At 45.4% G+C, this 14,837-nt stretch overlaps 1 protein-coding gene across 1 annotated transcript in view; it reads left to right on the forward strand.

The window, feature by feature from the left end:
• DEPDC7 (DEP domain containing 7) overlaps positions 1-4,377 on the forward strand; it is a 70,351-nt gene extending 65,974 nt beyond the window's left edge. Inside the window, exon 9 of the mRNA XM_073576336.1 lies at positions 4,072-4,377. Within this exon, the coding sequence (XP_073432437.1) occupies positions 4,072-4,286 (215 nt within the window). The 3' untranslated portion in view covers positions 4,287-4,377. The remainder of the gene's footprint in view (positions 1-4,071) is intronic.
• Positions 4,378-14,837: the final 10,460 nt, after the last annotated feature.

Here is a 14,837-nt window from a genome sequence, read left to right on the forward strand (position 1 = left end):
GCCAGCAGTAGAACTCCTCCTTCCTCAAATGTGTTATAACAATTCCGAGACCTCAAGAATACTTATCACCAGATCCGGCAGTAAGGCCATATATGTCTCAGAGTGACAGTCCAGATGGGTCTCAGTAGCGTCACTTCCAATACAGGGCCCTGCCCTGTCGAGTAGTGATAGCCCTCAAGTTTTTCACAAGGCTAATCGCAAAAATCACAGCGCACCTCAGAGGGAAAGATACTCTGGTGATACCCTATCGGGACAACGTCTTAATAGGGGGAAGAGATCTTCCTTACCGTCAGGATCAAGTCAGAATAGTGATGAAAACACTATAGATGCTAGGATGGCAGCTGGACCTCAAAAAAAAAAAAAATGGAACCAGCAATGATCTAGAAATTCTTGAGGTTAACAGTGGACTCGGTGGAGCAGGAGTATCACCTCCCAGAGGAAGACGAGGGAAAAAAAAGCAGAAATAGTTCTGAGAAGGACCATGTTGATGTTGGGGTCCCTCACCTCTGACATACCAGCAGTGAAATGGCCTAGTTCCACACAAGGGAACGGTAAGGGTGTGTGATACAGAACAACCGGGAACTTCAGGAACGGTTAGAGCAAAAGCTCACCCTCCTGGACTCTGTACTCCAGTCACTCAGGTGGTGGTTACAGATAGTCCTCCCCGGGAGGAGTACCCTGCGCGCGCGCGCGCGCACACACACACACACACACACACACACACACACACACACACACACACACACACACACACACACACACACACACACACACACACACACACACACACACACACACACACACACACACACTCTCCAAGGTGGTCACAATGGGCGCTAGTCCTTGGGGATGGGGTGCCAACCTAGGCCACCGGCCCTTCTTGGATGAGCGTGACTGCTTCCAAAAGTAAACACATTAGGGCTCCAGGATCCCTGGGCCCAGGAGCAAAGAAATCTATCCTCAAACAATTGAGAACTAACAATCGAAAAAAGTCAAAGGAGTTGTTACCACACTTAAAGAGGGCACCACGTGAGAGTCCTATCAGACAACCAAGCGGTGGTTGCATATGTAAACCACCAGGGAGACACCCGTCCTCAGTCCTTGATGCAGATAGTCACCGGCCCTTTTTAGGCTGAAGGTGACTGCTATTGTCAAAGGGCCTCCACTAAGCAGCTTGAGACCAGATCATGACTCTGGCAGAACACCAGTCCCTCTCATTACCGGCCCTGCATATCCGAAGTATAGACAACCTGAAGGCAGACAGTCTGAGCAGGAACCACTTGAGGCAAGAAGAAGGGTACCTAAAAGAATCCATTTCTCAATGGATAGTGCACATTTGGGAAAACCCAGTATTGATCTCTCCACCTCAAAAAAGCCAACAGGAAGGTTCAGAAATTCTGCGCCCTAAGTCCAGCAGACAGACGATGGACAGTAGACACCTTCAGGATAATGTGGACATCAGGTCTCCTGTACGCCTTCCCTCCAATATGCCTCATACCAGTGGTTTTGAGGAAGATCAGGGAGGTCAGAGCCATAGTGTTCATAATAGCTCCCTTTTTGGCCAAAAAGAGTGATATCAGTAACAGAGGTCTAGGACCTTCCAACACAGCGTCCCTTCAATCACCCTCAGAGATCCAGGCTGCAGTTGACAACCTGAAATTTAGAAGGTCGCTACTAGAGGAAAAGGGATTCTCAGCAGCGTTAATATCCACCTTACTCAGTAGCAGAAAACTAGTGACTACAAAAATTTTTAAGAGGATATGTAAAAAAAAAAAAAAAAAAAAAAAAAAAAAAATTCTTATCTCCTCAGACCCAATACGGGAAGGGAAAGTCCCGATAGGGGCAATACTGGAATTTCTGCAAAAAGGTTTAGGATTGGGGTTAGCTGTCAGTACCCTCAAAGTACACGTCTCGGCCCTGGCAGCCTTATTCAACTGCGACCAGGCAAACAATAGGTGGGTGGCCAGGTTTATCCAGGCCTGTACTAAAGCTGACTCTGTCACATCCTCTACTCCTCCTACTCCTCCTTGGGATCTGAATTTACTCCTGTCATCTCGGACAGAGTCTGTTTGAACCATCAAAACACAACATTAGCTAAGGATTCTAACATTAAACAGCCTTATTAATGGCACGCACGTCGGCCAGTAGGTTGAGCATTCACTCGCATTATCCATAAGACCCTCCCTACACTCAGGCCATAGACGATAGAGTTGTGTTAAAATTAGATCCAGCATACCTTCCCAAGGTGATGTCAAAATATCATAGGGCTCAGGAGATAATCTTATCTATTTTGTCATGATACTAACTACCAGAAGGAGGAGAGGCTTCATTGCCTAGATATGAGGAGATGTCTCCTGCAGTATTTAGAGGTAACGAGTCCTTGGAGAATACAGAGGTCCTTATTTGTCTCATTCCAAGGGGCAAGGAAGAGCCTTAAAAGCCTCTAAACAGACTATAGCTAGATGAGTGAAAAAGGCCATTATGCTAACATATAGCAGTGTAGGCAGGGCTATTCCAGAAGGTATAAAGCCCACTCCACGAGGGCCATGATGACGCCCGGGATGGAGAGAGCAGACGCTCCCATAGACCAAACCTGTGAGGCGGACTCTTGGTCCGCTCCGGCATTATAGGTTAAACCTATTTGCTACCTCTGATCTCACATTTGGGAGAAGAGTGTTACAAGCAGTGATCCCTCCCTAAGAGAATACAAATCTCTAACTCTCTCGTGGTGCCGTCATGTAGAATGGAAAAACACGGGTATTGCATACCTGGTAATGTGTTTTTTCATGAGACATGACGGCACCCTTATATTCCCGCCCTATTGATCACGTCATTAGTTGGGTGCATTATTAGTATTATACACTCCCTTGGTGTCGGAAATTTAGCAGTATTAAAGTTGTATTATTTATGTGTACACTAACCTGCGCAATTCCTCTCGTGCTCTGTAAAACAACTGATGCGGAGAGAGGAGCCGCCCCTTTTTATCTTGAAGGTTTCCTGTCCTCATTGGGGCGGATCCCCTCTCGTGGTGCCATCATGTCTCATGAAAAAACACATTACCAGGTATGTAATACCCGTGTCTTGCTGCCAAGCATGATTGCCCGCCTATGCGCACTGAGAAATCTGTTCAGTGCGCATCTTTGGGAGATCTGCTGGTGTACAGGATGGTAAATGACCACGTAACTATAATTAGTTACCGATTTGGTGCCTTTGGTCAGTTTGTGTAAACTGCCATATGCTTCCTGTCACTTCACGAACAGTTTCCAGCAGGCTGCTTCTCAGAGGCAGGATTGCCAGGACTGACGCAGGATCCACCAATCACAATTGGCCATTCAGTTGATCCTGCTTGCCTCCATCACAATAACATTTGCACTTGCTCATTAGACACTTCACTAGGAAAGATCAGTTTCCTGGGAAATGAAAAATTAAACGAAAACAAAATTCCCAGTAGTCAGTGTGAAAACTGCAAGTTTTGTATATTTTAATATGGATTGCTTACAACTAGTGTGTTCGTTGGGGGGGGGGGTGGTCACATGAAATTGTACTTGCCTATGCAGTTTCTGGTAACCCCATGGGAATGTTTGTGATTGCAGAAAGTCCATGTTTGCTTTATCAGAACCATGATCCAAGCATTATTGCAATTCAAATGTGGTGGGGGGTTTTTCCACCTTCAATAAAATGTAATAAAAATCAGAAATGTTAATTTTTTTTTTTATAAATCTAAGCTCTGCAGCCTTCAAAGGGTCCCTAGTATCCTCAATCTACCGAACAGCAGCAATATGGATTCCACAATTCCAATTAATGAGCGGATTATGATTTGCAGATATCTGGTACTGCGGAGCAAAACGCTTAGTATAGGCCATTGTGGAGACTGGCTCCTGAGGACCCCTACTCAGACATTACTAATGGGCTAGTTAAAACTTTTATAAACCAGGCAACCCCTTTTAAAGTATTGTAGTTGCCCTTTTAAATGAAATCATACAGTTAATACATAGGATAGCTGACTTTATTATACTGTAGTCATGAATCTGTTGGTGATCTTCAATGAGTTGTGCCTCCTTTAACTTCCAGGTTACAGTTTTTGCCAGAGAGTGGATAAAAGCGAGTTTGACCAAGCCACACAGAAAACAACACAGACTGAGCTTTGGACTTTACTTAAAACGATCTATGAGGACACAAAACTCTCCCCCAAAGAGAAGAAACGGCTGTTGGGTCAGTTCTATAAAAGTCATCCAGAGATTTTCATCCAGTTCTTTGGTGATAAAGTGAGCACTGTGTATACGTAAAAAAAAACTAATGTAAGTAATGTAAAGTGTTAATATTGTATATGTTTCTAACAGTTTTTTTGTGTTAATAAAAATGTTTACTTTTCTATTCTCTTGGCGTGCTGTGACTCTTCATTTATTACAAATGATCAATATGGAATTGTTTTCCATTTCGTCCCTCCGGACAGCACCATGGAGGAAGTCCTCCCTTGACCTATAGCGGGACAGGATCACAGAGGTTAAAAGGTCCCTCCCCCTCCAGTGTTTTTGCTGTCCCAAAGGGGACGGTCGTAGGAGAGGTTGCTCCAGGAGGAGTGTAGAAGGTGAACGTTTGACAGGGCCCAGGGGGATCGGATGGCTGGGCCAAACCTTCCCCCTGTCAAGCAGCCCGGGGCTGAAACCCTCCTAGGGGGGTCCCTCAGCCACAGAGACCAGGGTGCGGACGAGGCTCGTGGGTAGAGCCGCTTCCTCCCACAGTGGAGGCTCTCGGCTCTGACGCTGGCCTGCAAGCCACTGTTACTTACGGAAATCAGGTGGAGAAGAAGGCGTCGCTCCTCCGGTGATGACAGAGCAGGTCGGCGTGCGTTCCACTGTAGAACGCGGTTGTGCAGAACGAGACAGGCAACAGGCGAGTTTCCTGGATCTCGTGGGGCACAGGAGAAGAAATCATTGGCAGTAATGCAGCATGCCTGACGGGACGCCGCTTCCCTCCATGGTGGGCACTTGGCGTTACCAGCTCCCCCTGTTTTCTAGCAGGTATGGAGCCAGCACAGGTAAGGTGCACGGTGGAATGCTGTTGATGGCCTAGGCCTCTGGACGGATGCCAGTCTCATGCATTTGTGCCGAAAGCTGCTCAGGTGATGAGGTATTTGTTCACATATATGCAGCTAAGCCTTGGACCTCTAGGCTATAATAAGGCCATATGTCCAGGTTACATCTCATGGTTTGACTTAACTACTCCATCCATAGGAGAACACAGGGGGTTAATGCAGCACAGTGTCTCCATGAAGGCCCTCCAGCTGCAGCTCGGTAATTAGCTCCTTTGGGTGGGGTCAGTCTGACAAATGAGAAGTTCCGTTCAGAGTGGCAGCTCATGGCCCTAGCCGTAGAGACAGAGGGAAAGGAAAAGGAAAATCACACCACTCAACAGGATTGAGAGAAACGGCTGGGTCTACGGATTATATTGAGCCTCTATGCTTCAGATTGTATTATACCGCTTCTATGCTTTATATTGTGGGCCTCTGTGCATCATATTGCATCAGACTGCCTCTATGCCTTACGTTGAGTGTTTCTCTGCACCATATGGCCTCTATGCAATATATTGGGTGCCTCTATGCTTCATATCGCATTAGAGTGCTTCTATGTTTTATATTGAGGGCATCTGTGCGGCATATTGCATCATACTGCCTCTACGCATTACATTGAGTGTCTCTGTGCACCATATTGCTTCTATGCATTATATTGGGTGCCTCTGCTTCATATCGCATTAGAGTGCTTCTATGTTTTATATTGAGGGCCTCTGTGCATCATATTGCATCAGGGTGCCTCTATGCATGGTACTGAGTATCTCTATGCATCAGGTTGTTTCTATGCATTGACTGCCTCTATGCTTCATATTGCATTATAGTGCTTTTATGCTTTATATGGGAGTCTCTGTGCATATCATTTCATCATAGCATCACATTGAGTATCTCTATGCATCATATTGCCTCTATGCGCTATATTGAGTGCCTCTACACTTATTGCATTATAGTGCTTCTATGCTTTATATTGAGTACCTCTATGGATCATATTGCTTCAGGATGCCTCTGCATCGTTTTACATCATAGTGCATCATATTGCATCCATAGTGCCGGGGGCATCAGATGGCATCATAATGCCTCTGTACATATTACATCATAGTGCCTCTATGCATTATATGGAGTGCATCACGTTGCACCAGATTGCATCATAGTACCTCTGTCATAGTGCCTTTGTGCATCATATTGCATCATAATACCTATGCACGTCATATTGCATCATAGTGCCTTTAGGCATTATATTGAGTACATCAGGTTGCACCATATGGCATAGGGCTTCATAGTGCCTCTGCATATTGAACCATAGTACTCCTCAGTAACTCGACATCATATTGCATCAGTGTTTCACAGCAACGCTGCATCATATCGCGTTATAGTGCATCATATTGCCTTTAGGCATCATATTGCTTCATAGGCCTCTGTGCACATTGCAGAATACTGCTTCACAGTGCCCCACATCATATTGCATCATAGGCCTCGGTGTATATTGCATCATACTGCTTCACAATGCCCCTCATCATATTGCTTCATATTGCATCATATTGCAACATAGTACCTTTAAGCATCATATTGCATCAGTGTTTCAGAGTGCCTTCGTGCATCATATTGCATCATAGCGCTTCATAGGTGCCTTTTTGCTTCATATGGCATAGTGCTTCATAGCGTCTCTATACATCATATTGCGTCATAATGCTTCGGTGCATCATAGTGCTTTGGTGCCCCTGTGCTTCAGGGTGTATCATTAGTGTTTTATAGTGCTTCATGGTACTTCGGGCGTTGTGGCTTTTTGCCGCTGGCTGTGGGCCTCTGGCTTAGACCATCTGACTTGGGCCTTGTTGTGTGGCCGCACCCTGTATTGTTGGCCTACCACTTCACGTTTTGTCTCAGGCCCAGAGTCCTTCAGTTTGGACCCAGATCCAACTTTTGTTGCTTCCATTCTTGGCATCCGAGCTTAGCCAAAAAAAAAAAAACCTATGCTTGAATTGGCCTAGAAAAATAGCATTCCTTCCGTCTGGAACAGAACTCTCAAGGAGCTACTGCCTTGAGTGCTAAGGGCAAGTCTTTCATAATTAGGTTTAAAAGGAGACATACATCTTTGGGTTCATCCTACAAATGACATACTACTGTCCTGGGAGCAGTAAATCCCATGAGGTGGAAGGAAAGAATCTTTCCCAGCTCCACATACGGCAATCAGACTAGTTGTCTTGATCAACATCCAGTAGACAGATTTTTGTCACATAAGTCTGTTGTATTATGTTTACCAGGGACTGCATCATTGCCTTTGTAAAAACAAAAGAGAACATTCAGCTCACCCCCGAAATATAATTCCAAGCACAAGAAGGAGCACTGCTTCCTCACTGCTGCACAGCCTCCAAGGCAATAGGGAAAATAGAAGTGGATCCAGCCCACTCACGAGGCTTATTTAAAAATTAAATTGGATGATCCTTAAATTAAAAATGACAAAACAGACATCTCAGATGGCAAAGCAATGACAGGGGGTGGTGTGTAATGAGACCATATGTGTTTCGAGCAACACTGCTCTTGAACACTGTTTTTTTTCAATACCTTGTGGCGAAACAGCAGCACTGCGTCAGGTGGCAGAGGATACCACACACTGTCCTTACAGCAGTCAAGGCTCCGGAGATAAAGAATCTGTAACCTGGACACTTAGAGTTGAGAACCCATAGTCCCATTGTCTCAGTAGGTAATCCCCCTCTGTGATGGGGAGAAAACTACTCTCTAGCTATTGTGTATTGTTACACCCACTATGGCAGTCTGGGTGTATAAATATCAGAGAAAATTTGCCTTTTAGGCTATGCGTGTGTGTGTGTGTGTGTGTGTGTATATATAGATAAGTTGACTTATGTCTGGACGAATGACTCTTATAGAGGCAGTTCGAAATAATCTCTCGTATCACAACCCCACCACCACTTTCATCGATTCCAGAGTCCAGACTCCGTATCTAACATACTGTAGGTAAAACAGGCGTGATCCACGTTTCCCTTTCAGTGCTTCTAATAAGAAGCCCTATGTTGGTAATGGCAGGAGATATTACCTGCCAGATAGCATATTTCCTTAGCTTCAATAATCAACCCTTACTTGGGGGTTTTGACATCAAAGTGTTCGGAATAGACATGATCTCCTGGATGAGTAGTGTATGTGTATCCCAATGCTCTGCCCATTATCCATGTACTAACTGTTATTGGTTTGATCTTCCCGCAGTCCAGGGTCTCTTGCAGGTTTCCTTTTACTTTGGTAAGCTGATCTCTAACCAGGGTTTAACCTTAGCCCAGGAGGACCAAAGAAGGAACAGCCTTTTGTCGTTAACCACATGCAGCGGATTACTGGTCTGTACAGTCTTCATGGTGTTGTGGCTGCGGCTATCGCCATACTTTGCAGGGCAATAAGGTTTTTAAACCTATTCTGTGGCTGCGGTGTTTTTTAAGTATCTATCACAACAACTATAATTCACAGCTGTTCGTTATTGGTATTGGGGTACGGCAGGTGTGTTTCACTCTGTTTCTGCTGCATACCTTTACCACATTCATACTGAAATTGGCCATTATAGACATAGATCACGCGCACTACGGTGTTTATCTTTTTATTTGCGCTTTTCTTTAGACATCTATATTTCTTTGATCTTGCAGATCATATCTATATCTGGCCTGGTTCTTGCCTGGGACTTTGGTCCTTGGGTTTCTGTACCCACCCTGGGATCTTTCCTTTGGTATTCTCCATGGTGCTGTCCGGAGGGACGAAATGGAAAAAGGGAATTGGACCTACTGGTAATTCTGTTTCCAGTAGTCCCTCAGGACAGCACCCTTAATTCCCTCCCTTATGTTTGTATTTAGGCTTGCACAGGATCAATCTTCCGGCGGATCGTTCGTCAGGTCGCCATGGCTCCAGACTAAGATGAAGCTGTTAAATGGTTTCTTATAGATGAATTTGTAAGGGTGCGTTTGGACCATTTCCATCCATCCTCAGTGGTACTTTGAAAAAACACTGGAGGGTGGAGGGGGGAGGGACCTTTTAACCTCTGTGATCCTATCCCGCTATAGGTCAAGGGAGGACTTCCTCCATGGTGCTGTCCTGAGGGACTACTGGAAACAATTACCGGTAGGTCTAATTCCCTTTTTTAACAGGTCTGGGAGTTATCACCTTTATAAACACTACCTCAACACTTGAATACAATATGTATGTAATAATGGGGAAATGTTCCCACAGTATGACTAGTGGGGGGGGGGGGGGGGATACATCATGGTGATCTTGCAGGCACAGGAGCTGTGCACGCTCAACCACTGCCATGAACTCTGCTTTCAGGGAACCTGTCAGGTTTTCCATGTATAAAGTACAGCCCTTTTTCCCAGTATACTGGAATGCTGCATGCATGTCCCAAATTCCCTATGCAAGGCACATAAAACTGGTCTTCTCTGTTCTAGATCTGGTGCCTCATTTCTTACAGTCGTGGTTCTCCTTTCCTGCTTCGTGTGGATGATACGTCAATAATCCATTTTCTCCCATTATGCTACTGTGCAGGTGCATGTCTTTGCTCTGCCAAGGGCAAAGTACTGCAGTGCTGGTGTTCTGGCTTTCCTTACAGGTCACTGTCATTATTTGACCTTTCACTGTACATGTGTACTACAGTGCAAGAGGAGTACTCCTGCACAGGAGCATGGGGGCACTGTGGATGACAGATGTGCCTTCCTCCTTCCCTGCATCATGTGGATGACAATCGCAAGAGATGAGGTGCTTGATGGAGACCAGAGCTGCACCATCTGATTATAATGGCTCTTATCACCCAGGAAGGCACCACTTGAGAATAAGTGTGGTGCCTCTCCACCAGATCAGTTAATTTCCTGTCCTTGGAGAGGGAACCAACAAACTGCTTGTCCAGGGGAATGATCATCTTGGGACATGAAGACTTGCCATGGCCCAGTCACCTGGGTAGTGGTATGGCACTGCTGTGGCTAGAGCAGGTGGGTCATGAAGGCACCATGGATGGCAGTTCCCAGGGGAAATCAGCTGGTGAGTGGACAGTGTCAGCATGGTAAACTGCTTGCCACCGCATTGTCTTGGGCCTGTGCATACGCATGTCTGTGAAGGCTAACCCCAATGAGCATGCCGGTGACTTCAGGAGCAATGGAAGTGATAGATCCACTTCCAGGGTATGCCAGGAGAGGTGCTAAATGCAAATTACAGCACTGTGTTGGTGGGGCATTGACTGCCAGATAAAAACTGCAGTCAGCCCAGCAGAGGAGCGGCTCGGTGACGGCCTGTGAAGACCCTCCTCAGTAGTGGCACCAGGAAGCTGGATTGTGCCAGCAGGCTGGATGAGTCCAAAGGAGGTAATTTGGAAGAGATGATTCCTCAGTCTGGTACCTAAACAGCTCCTGAGTAATAATTTTACCTCTGAATTTTCACCTTGTAATTGGGATTTCTTGTCATTTTCCTTGTTAGGGAAAACCTAGGAAATGTGACAAAAGGCAGGTTCAGGGAAGGTTCACTATGCAAGGTTACCAAATGCAGGGGGTCAACCGCCATTTTAAACTGGATGGGCCTGCCCTAGTCAGATTGCAGCTGATGTGCACTTTGAGGTGGGCCGTGTACCAACCTGGGACTCTAGCTGGGGATCACTTGTTGTGTTGAGAGGTTGGCTTGTATAGAAAAGACTATAGGAGGGGTGAACTTCCTGGAAAAAAAAATCTCCCCATCAAAAGGGAGAGGGTTTCTTGCTCTAAATCTAATAGAGCAAATATTCCCTTGAGGATGATTCCTCACTTTATGGGTCAAGGCTCCTAAAATGGATATGGTCATTTCAAAGGAATCAACATGAACTGTTAGATCTTCCATATTGTCAAAAAGTTAAAAGGCCTCCTTGATGGGGAGGGTGGATAGTCTCTAGAAGAGCTTGGGAGTCCTTTAAAACCATCTATTTTGAAACATGTATAGCCAGTTCCAAGATAATATGGCTGGACTGGTTAAAATGCCGATTATCCCAGTAAGGTGTGAAACAGCTGTAGTCCAGAAGATCTTCTGGTCACTTAAACTCCAGCAGAGGCTGGCAGCAGTCTTGCCTGTTGCTTGGCAGACTGTGCGGTTAACAACTAATTCAGTGGCTCTTTTATAATGTGGCTTGTCAAGCTCTATTGTTATGAGTTCATTTTCCCCTTCACCATTGAGGTCTGATGAACTCCCTCTTCTGGTGAAGGAAGGTAGTGAGGCTGATTACCAAGCACCTAAGCTGGTAGAGGATGACTGGGTGATGGGAATTTCTGACTGGATATAAGGCAGCCGACGCCCTTCTGCCTCGCTGGTGTTTTCTCTGAGGGATTCTAGGAGACCAGTCTGATTCCTGCTCCTCAAAAGCGAAGTTTTCTGCTTGGTCTCTTGCAATTGTTTTGGTTTTATTTTGCCTTGCTTTTATGGATTCTGCCATTCCCTGCTGGGGTGAGCTGAATTCCTTTTTGTCTTTTTGCTCTGTCTTCAGAAAATACCTGAGTACTGACAGGCTTTTTGAAGCCTAGTGTCTTCAGGGCCTTTTTTCCTGTCAGTCTGTTGGCTCTTGTTTTGATAGGGTTTTTGGTGGATTCCAGACAGCAGCTTTTCTATCCTGTCCTATCTAGTTAGCTTGGGCCCCATCATTTGCTCAGTCTATCTTTCTATCTGTGTTAGTGTTTTTTTTTTTTTCTTCACCGTCATTATGTTGGGGGCTGCCTATTGCTTTGGGGTCTGCTCTGGGGCAGTTTAGATTTCCCTTTCTGTCTTTAGGCTACAGTTGTGGCCAAAAGTATTGACACCCCTGCAATTCTGTCAGATAATCCTCAGTTTCTTCCTGAAAATGATTGCAAAGACAAATTATTTATTATCTTCATTTAATTTGTCTTAAATGAAAAAACACAAAAAATTGTCCTAAAGCCAAATTGGATATAATTCCACACCAAACATAAGAGGGTGGACAAAAGTATTGGCACTGTTTGAAAAATCATGTGATGCTTCTCTAATTTGTGTAATTAACAGCACCTGTAACTTACCTGTGGCACCTAACAGGTGTTGGCAATAACTAAATCACACTTGCTCGTTGCCGCCAGAAGCTTGTTCGTGTGTTGGGTGACGCCTGAAGACATTGTGCCGGCCATTGCTGGAACTATAACCCCCACGAGACTGCATGCGGCTGAGGAACATAGGAGTCACGATAAGTTTCATAACAAGACTGTTGTGTTTATATTACAATTTCATTTGTTAAATACCTGTTGTCTCCCTGCGAGGAGTTTTCCATATTGATATAATTAAATTGCATAATTGTTAACCCTTGCTCTGCATTCCCTGCGTTACTGCATCCCGGGACCTGCTTACATTTCCACAATCAGTGATGGTTTGAGGAGCCATGTCATCTGCTGGTGTAAGTCCACTGTGTTTTATCAAGACCAAAATCAGCATAGCCGTCTACCAGGAAATTTTAGAACACTTCATGCTTCTGGGTCACCCTCCCAGGGCCGTGGGGTACCCGGTACCGGGCCGGTGTCAGGGGAGTGTCACAGCAGCGGTGACCCGGTCCTTGGCCCTGGGCGCCCAAGTCAATGGCGGGGATGTGAATGGTGGAATGGAATGGAATAGTTCGTGACACCACCTGTGGTGCTCGGCAAGGGAGATGTTAAGCTGACGCTGCAGACAGATCCTCTGGGACAGATGGTGTGGTGCAGCAGTGATAGTATAGCCCTCCACAGGCAGGGCTGATGTCCCAGGGCAGTGTAGTTGTAGTGGTTGTGGAAAGGTGCAGGCAGTGTAAAAGATGGTACCCAGATGTAGCAGTGCTAAGTGGGTTGGCGCAAGAATGAATAGAGGACACCGAGGCTTGCAGTTCCAAAGCTTTACTCAGTCTGCGGTACACAAGGGTGCCTGCCTCCGGGCCGTGTTCTCCGGGTCAGAGACTCAGCTAACCTCCAGGCCAGATGGAAAGCTCCTCTCCAACACTCAGCCAACATATACCTTTCCTGAACGACTCCTCTATTGCACCTTAAAGTGTGAAGATCTCCAGTACTGTGGTACTCTGGAGTTCCTCCTGTCAGATGTTCCCAAGAACTCTACTCGTATGGCAGACAGCTGTAGCCTGCTTCGGGGACTCCCTTCTCCTGAGTCCGGCTCTCTATCCGTGTTGCTGTTGTGCCCCAAGTCTTAGATGGGAGTAGTGCATTTACAGCCAACTACTCCACCAGTGTCTGCTGCAGAACCATAAGTGTCCATACAACCTCGGGGACCGGGCCCCAGCCTTGCGCTGAGAACCTATAGGCAGGGTTCCTCTTCCAACCCACGTCTCCTCTGTTCTCCTCCTTCGTTCCGTACTGATCCTTCTCTCTCCTATCGAAGCTTAGGTTGCAGTTCTACGTCTTTCTCCTTTCCCTTTCCCGTGCCAGTTGGCTCAGGTCACTGAGGCAGCTGCAGCACTCCTTCCTCCATCCCTTCTTCCAGGGATCCCCACTCCTCCCGAGTGGCTTCCTTCCTCACTGACCTTCTGTCAGACTGAACCCCCAATCCTACACTTTCCCACTTTTATGTATCTAAACTCCACCCACCTCCCAGCACATCCATTGTTCCAAGCAGGGAACCACCGCAGTGAAGGCCTGGCAGAGCATCAAAAAGGAGGAAACACAACGTCTGGTGATGTCGATGAGTTCAAGACTTCAGGCAGTCATTGCCAACAAAGGGTTTTCAACCAAGTACTAGAAATGAACATTTTATTTACAATTCTTTAATCTGTCCAATTACTGTTGGTCCCTTTTAAAAACAGGGTGGCACATGTTAAGGAGCTGAAACTCCTAAACCCTTCATCCAATTTTAATGTGGATACCCTCAAATGAAAGCTGAAATTCTGAACAACTGCATCTGAATTGTTTTGTTTAAAATTCATTGTGGTAATGTCTAGAACCAAAATTAGAAAAATGTTGTCTGTCCAAATATATATGGACTTAACTGTATAGCTCTGAGGTACATAGCTATATGGTAGTATTGGAAATAGTCATAAAGTCAACAATTGGGCACAGAGGAAAATTTTCACGCTCTTGTGGACCCTTCACTCTCTCAATGGGCGTTTCTTCTTTTCCATAATGACACCAATTTTGACACTCCATTCAGGGGCCATCTTTACTGCTTTACACAAGTCCCCCACCCCCCTCTTTTTTTTTTTTTTTTTTTTTTTTTTTTTTTTTTTTTTTTGCAGGACAAACTGATCCTGTTGACTACGCCAGTTTAGGTTTAAATGACCATTTGTGGCTAGGTTTGCTTAGCAGTCCCAAAACAACCTGTTACGGTATTCTTGAGTGTGTGCAATCTTGGGGTCTGCTGTTTACCCCTATTAAGGCCACAAGTAGTTTGATCGTATCAGGACCTTGAGAATGTGACAAATCAAGGAGACCAGGATCCGGTTTAAAAAGATAAAAACTTCTTTTCTGGAATTCTTCAAACAGGTTTTCAACAATTAATAGCAGGCACAATACTTTGTATATTCTGCTTCGTGCAGAGGCTATTCCGTTGAGAGCGTTAAATACGGCATTTCGATGGTATAGGTAGAATTAAAGATTAACAGTACTTCAAGCTTTCTAGGTCTCATCCTATTGTAGAATATTTTTGTCTGCAACTTGCTATCCTTAGATCTTTTGCCGCTGAACACATTTCTCACGTGTGGCCTAACATGTAGACAACAGAATATAACACTTCCTCCTTTATTAGCTTCTCTGTAGCTTCTCTCCAACTCCTAACAAACAGGAACTATTTTCTT

Source organism: Dendrobates tinctorius, unplaced genomic scaffold, assembly GCF_039654945.1.
Source record: "Dendrobates tinctorius isolate UK_male_01 unplaced genomic scaffold, ASM3965494v1 ptg000048l, whole genome shotgun sequence".
Classification (NCBI taxonomy): domain Eukaryota; kingdom Metazoa; phylum Chordata; class Amphibia; order Anura; family Dendrobatidae; genus Dendrobates; species Dendrobates tinctorius.